Here is a 6072-nt window from a genome sequence, read left to right on the forward strand (position 1 = left end):
CAACTCCATAAGCCAGTAATAGCTTAGTTGTTGTCGCCAATGAGGAATGAGGCGAGTACTGTAGAAAATATGAGGAAATGGCAGAAATGCCATTATAATGTCAATTATAAATATAATATTATGATTCTAATAAAAATAAATTAAATGTCTAATTTTCCCCCTCTTAATTGATCCTTTGATACCATTGCTCAATATAAAGTAGTCTTTTCACCATTTTGTTATTTTTCCAAACATAACCTACCCTTGTTACGCTAATAACATCCCAAAAAAAATTTGCTTGATTTTATGTGTGTCCAAAGTTTCAAAAAATATCACAGACGGTGTGGGTATAAATGTGGGTCTACACTTATATATAGGCGTACAAACACTTTCATATATGTACAGGGATGCTTGTACACATACATGCACTTGTACAAGGATGCTTGTATACGTATAGACATATTTATATATGAATAGATACACTCATACATAAAAATTGAGGGGAGAGAAATCCCGCAAATTGAAGGGAGATAGATCCCGCAAAGCGACTGCTTCAGATATTTGGGCTCTACCTTAAACAAGGAAGGTGAGATTGATGATGATGTTTCCCACAGAATTAAAATCGGATGGATGAAATGGAGAGGGGTGGTTGGAGTGTTATCTGATCGACGGATTCCTCTAAAGCTTAAGGGAAAATTCTACAGGACTGTCATAAGACTAGCTATGATGTATGGTGCAGAATGTTGGGCAGTCAAAAAGCGTAATGTAGATAAGTTGAATGTGGTGGAGATGATGATGTTGAGATGGATGTGCGGCAAAACCCTGAGAGATAGAATAAGAAATGACTAGGTTAGAACCGATTTAGGAATTGCCCTAATTCAAGATAAGCTCAGAGAATGTCGGTTACGATGGTTTTGGCATGTACAAAGGAGGCCTTTGGATGCCCCAATACAGAGGAGTGACCATATGCAGATGGATGGAGCGAAAAGAGCTAGGGGCAGGCCAAAACGACCATTGATGAGTTAGTAAGAAGAGACATGCAAAAGTTAAGTCTTCACCCAAGTATGGTATTGAATAGAGCTACTTGGAGGGCTATGATCCGGGTTGCCGATTCGTGAGTGGGATGTCCATTTTTTTTTTTTTTTTTTTTTTTTTTGCCCTTGGCTCCATGTAGCCGACCCCATTCATTTGGGATAAGGTTGAGTTGTGTTGTTGTACACCCATACGTAAAAAAATACATTATTTGTATATTCTATAGATGATTTGAAAATTTGACAAGGGGTTTCAAAACAAGTGTTTTTGTTTTTCCCACCCTATGGTATGTTCTTCCAAATCTCTTCGTGTCTGATATTGTGTATAGCCTTTGAACTTCCCTATGTAAGCATATATTGTTGTGCATCTTATATGATTGGGAGTTGCTTTATCTTGGATGTATTAATGTATTTGGCCAACCCGATTGCACAATTAGGGGCGCCTAAAAACCTTAAGGATAGTCTCATTCTAATTCGATTCAACTCAATTTATGTTTATTAATTCCTAATTCAAGAAAAAGGATTAATACGATGTTGCAAGTTCTTATATCATCTAGTACGGAGGAATTTTCATGCAACACATTTTCAGATAAGTCTTATATTCTTGCCCATGTTTATTTTCTAACAAAACTGCATGAGGCCTTTCCCTTGAAAGGTTAGAATGGCTTCAAATTGGAAGGAAGTTGAATGGAACAATTTAACCAGAATTTTGGCAAATTAGTCAATGTATGGAAGCCACTTTTTTGGTTTCAGGTGCTTTAAAGTTGAAATGTTCTTTTGTTTGGTGGGTAACGCCACCTTTCTTTATAATTAAATAAAGAAAGATAACTCTATACACTAGTGTGTCATATATTGGCATCAGATATGCTTCTGAGCAAGCGCAATCTTTGTCACAAACATGGATATGTTCTCTTAGTTTAAGCATTGACTGAACTGCAATATCACAATTATGGTTTGACACATTGAAATGGCTTTTAGATCAAACATAGCCCCTCATTCTGGACTTCCAGTATAGATGAAAAGCATCAGAAACAGTATCACTTGGTGCAATAGATGTTAGAGATATTAGTTATGTTACTCTAAGGGTAGAATTGTAATTTTTCTCATTATGTTTTATTTGTCTTTTCCTCCTTAGGGAGGTATGTGTAATTTCCCTCCTTAGGGAGGTTTGTGTAATACCTTGTAAATATATTAGTAAATGATATATTGATTTATGTGATATTTTTCTCATAATACACTATTCCAACATACCATCAATTCCCTTTCTTCTCCCTCTTCTAGTTCTCCATCTTCCTCATCTCACATCTCATTGTTCCTCTCCACTCACATATTCTAACTTTAGGCAGTATACAGAAAACAAATCTCATTCAATCAATAACATAATTTTCAGTGTCCATTCTGGAGCACAAAGGGTTACACTAACAATGATCCAAACCAATGAAAGACGGGACTGGTGTGATAGAATCGACATTGGCGCCTTCATATATAAACAAGATGGAGCCACAGTGCATCTCAGAACATGTTGTAATCATCTTCAGTGTTCATTTGGACGTAAAAGCCTATGGCTATCAGGAAGACAAGAAGGGATGAAAACTCTATTACAAGCGCTTCCCAACCAATAATATCGGCATGCTTTAATATAGATGGAATTGCAATGCTTCCAACTGCAGAGGCCCCTGTCAAGAACTTGGTAGCATTTTCCCAGCTGTGACATTGAAAGCAAAACAAAGTTAAAATATAATTTCTATACCAAGCCTTATTAATAAGCAAAATTTTGATCAGTCAATTTATATGAAAGAAAGGACTTACCTATTCTCACTTTCAGAAAAGAGAGAGGAATTGGACCCAACAAAAAACATGAAAGGCATGGGAAGAAGTACGTACATTAACACTGCAGGAAGACAATACTAAACATTTAAATCCCAGTTTTAGTATGATTAAAGAGAAATCCTCCAGAGATTTTAATATCCCAGAATACTAATATTACAGACATCTTTTCTGCTATTTGTAATACACATGCAAGGTTTCCAGGACAGCATATATGAGGAGATTCAGATAATCCTAGATTTTTAACCTCACAGTATGGGAGAATGAGATTCATCTATTCATAAACAACCCCCAACCCCCACAACAACTAAAAAAAAAAAGAATTTGCAAGCTTTAGCCTAATAAGCACATAGAGGAACTCTTATTCAGACTTTTCCTCTTTCTCCTTCTCCCCATCTTTAAACAAAGAACACTTCATGGGGTAGTTTTTAAGGGGAAAATTTCAATGAGATCAATAAACAGTAGATTTTGGCACGTCATGGATAAACAGACTTTAAAGATGGCAAATCCAGAGGGTCTCTGCTAACACAGGCCTTATGGCCTGGCGACATCATAAGCTCATGCCACTAAATGGGTTTGTACACTAGAGCTTGCTACCTCACATCCTCTAGTGCCAAAGGTGCCAGCTGGTTCAGCGGTAGAAAGTCTTTGGCTTGTCACAAGGGACTTGGGATTAAATGATACTTCCACTTTGCACTGATGTGCGATTTCCTCTGTGCAATGTGTTCCCTCTTTGCTTTGTTACACAAGATTTGCAATTAGGTGCATCTGATTAGATCTTATTCTTATATTTCCAAATAGACTTACAGGAGGAAGTTAAGCAAGTTAATCTATTGAACAGTATCAAGCAGACAAGGGTAGAAAGATTTGTTAAAAGATTCTTCAGGTGTCAACTTGTGAGTTGTGACAATGAAAATTACCTGTTAACATTGGCCACCAATTATTATACAAAGCACACGCCTGCACCATCACAAAAGATGAATTAAAAAATTATAAGGTCTCTGAGAAAAACCAAAAAAAAAAAGTTGGAACTCCTAATGAGACCAACATTGACCACACAATGAAAATATTACCGACCAAAATTTGCAACACAATTCCGGCAGAGACCAAAATTGCTAAAAATGCAAGTTTCCCACTGTACAAACAATGAACCACATAACGAGGTAAGTCTGCCATGATAAATTGGCTCACCGCATAGAGAGTTCTGGAACAGGAACAACTGATAGATCAGCAAGCTGATAGAGCTACATAATGAAAACAGATATCTGTAAGCAACATACGAGAGATAAAGCCAATGGAAGGTAGAAATCAGGCAGATGCACAGATTATATATTATGGTCTAGATAATAATTATCAAACAAAGAACTGCTCAATGGTTCATGGAAGCACCAAAGTTTCAGTAACAATGATAGCAATGGTGTAGAGTAGCCAAAGTTGTGACAAGAAAGCTGCATGCCCCAGAAAGGCGAATATAAGAAGCAGCGAGATAACTAATCCATGGTGAGTACAATGACAACATCTAATTGACTGATCCACTTAAAATCTTTTCATTACCACACTCACAACTCACATTTGTAGTAGCCTATATTGAAAACAGGGGAAAAAAAAAGTCCGGAAATAATCATAAACATGAAACTGTATATGCACAACCAGACATCGGTTAGTGAAAAGAAAAAAAGGAACATTAAGTGATTTAATTATAGAATTTAGAAACAGCGATGACCATATCCATCCAACTCATCTTTTGAATATTTTGCTGTCAAACCTTTTGATTAAAGAAGAAGAAGAAAGACGGGTGAGGGGTTAGTGGCACCTAAATTAGGAATCAATCAGCATTTCCTGATAGGTTACTACAGATGGACTTCAAGGAAATTAGAAGTTCTCTTAAATTTGTTTGATTCTGCCATTTGTTCACTTGGAGCAGGGATATAGACTTCACTGAGGTTGTATGGACCTTCTTGAATACATCTCGCACATCAGGCTTTAACCCCTTTCACATCACCACTTCATGCATCTCCCTAACTAACAAATGGAAACATTTCTTGTAATCATCGCTACAAAGCTCCCTCTCTTGTACCACATATCCCCAATGATCTCTACATCCCCATTTTAAATCCTCATCTCCTCTGTATCTTTTTCATTTTTTTTTTTTTTTTTCTGAAAGAACATTATTCCCAGATCGAGGACATTATTTAGGCTATTGCAAGTTTTTTTTTCCCCCCGAAACATACAAGGAGAATGACAAATTAATAAACCATCAGAAAAGTTCAGAGCTTCCAATTAATCATCCTCTCAATTGAAATACTTCTGCAATCCATCACCATTTGATCGAAGGTCAGAAAAACAAATCCTGGAATTAAACTCGAAAGAAAGCCATCATGATCATCAACCCATTTACCATGTAATCGTACCAGAAAGATATAAATATGATCATCCAACAAAATAGATCAAAACCCACAACAAAAAAATCATTCGACATCTCTTTTGATACATGAAAAATCGCTCTCCAGCTCGGCTATGCAACCTCAAAAGGAAATTCGAGAAGGCAAAGGAGTAGATACGTACCGGAGATGCTCGAACAGCTTTGGATCAATTGCAATTTATTTGCTACCTCCAAAAATCTAGTCTTATCGTTTTCGATCGAGTTCTGTGCTTTGATACAATCGTGGAAGCAAGCGTCAACCCTTTCAAATCGTTCCCGGCTACTTTTTGCGAGTGAAAGACAACTAAGACGAGAGTTTAAAAAAAGGGTAGGAAATAGCAAGGGATGAAGTTGAGCTCTATCATCCTCAATAGATACGCGAATCTGTTTTTGTGGGCTTCGTAGGCCCATTAAGAAAAAAGTTATCTAATCTAAATGGGCCAGAAAAATCTTTTGAGATTGATGAGATGGTCCCACTCTTTAGGAGATGACATTGACAATCTGACTGCCAATAATAGAGAAAACTGATGGGCCCCGTAAAGGAAATGCCACGTGGCTGTGGGATCAGAGAAGAGTGGATGTTGAGCCCTTTGTGGCACTTCCCCTTAGTATTTCTTCCTTTGTTGTAAGTATCGGTTTCGTTGATGATAGATATCAATATAATAGTGATTTAGGTCTGAAATATTATATCCGATAGGAACTAATATTGAGTGTCGGAAAAGCTCGGCCAGCCCGAATCCACCCTGACCCTATATAGGTCTAGTCTAAACTATTCAACCCGCAAGGCGGGTTTAGGCTGAGCCCAATCTGACC

The 6072-nt window shown here is 37.2% G+C and overlaps 1 protein-coding gene across 2 annotated transcripts; it reads right to left on the reverse strand.

Moving 5' to 3' along the window:
- Positions 1-2356: 2356 nt before the first annotated feature.
- Positions 2357-5579, reverse strand: LOC122086120 (vacuolar protein sorting-associated protein 55 homolog). Of its 2 annotated transcripts, none has more exons than XM_042654830.1 (5): positions 5403-5579; positions 3915-4041; positions 3758-3797; positions 2820-2901; positions 2357-2715 (listed from the first exon to the last, which is right to left on the reverse strand). In XM_042654830.1, the coding sequence occupies exons 2-5, from the start codon at positions 4011-4013 to the stop codon at positions 2523-2525; spliced, it is 414 nt and encodes a 137-aa protein (XP_042510764.1). In that variant the 5' UTR covers positions 4014-4041; positions 5403-5579; the 3' UTR covers positions 2357-2522. The 2 variants fall into 2 exon arrangements, with proteins under 2 accessions (XP_042510764.1, XP_042510763.1); XM_042654829.1 differs by having other exon boundaries at positions 3915-4081; positions 5403-5578.
- Between the last annotated feature and the right edge of the window lie 493 nt (positions 5580-6072).

The sequence above is a fragment of the Macadamia integrifolia genome, chromosome 8 (assembly GCF_013358625.1).
Source record: "Macadamia integrifolia cultivar HAES 741 chromosome 8, SCU_Mint_v3, whole genome shotgun sequence".
NCBI classification, from domain to species: domain Eukaryota; kingdom Viridiplantae; phylum Streptophyta; class Magnoliopsida; order Proteales; family Proteaceae; genus Macadamia; species Macadamia integrifolia.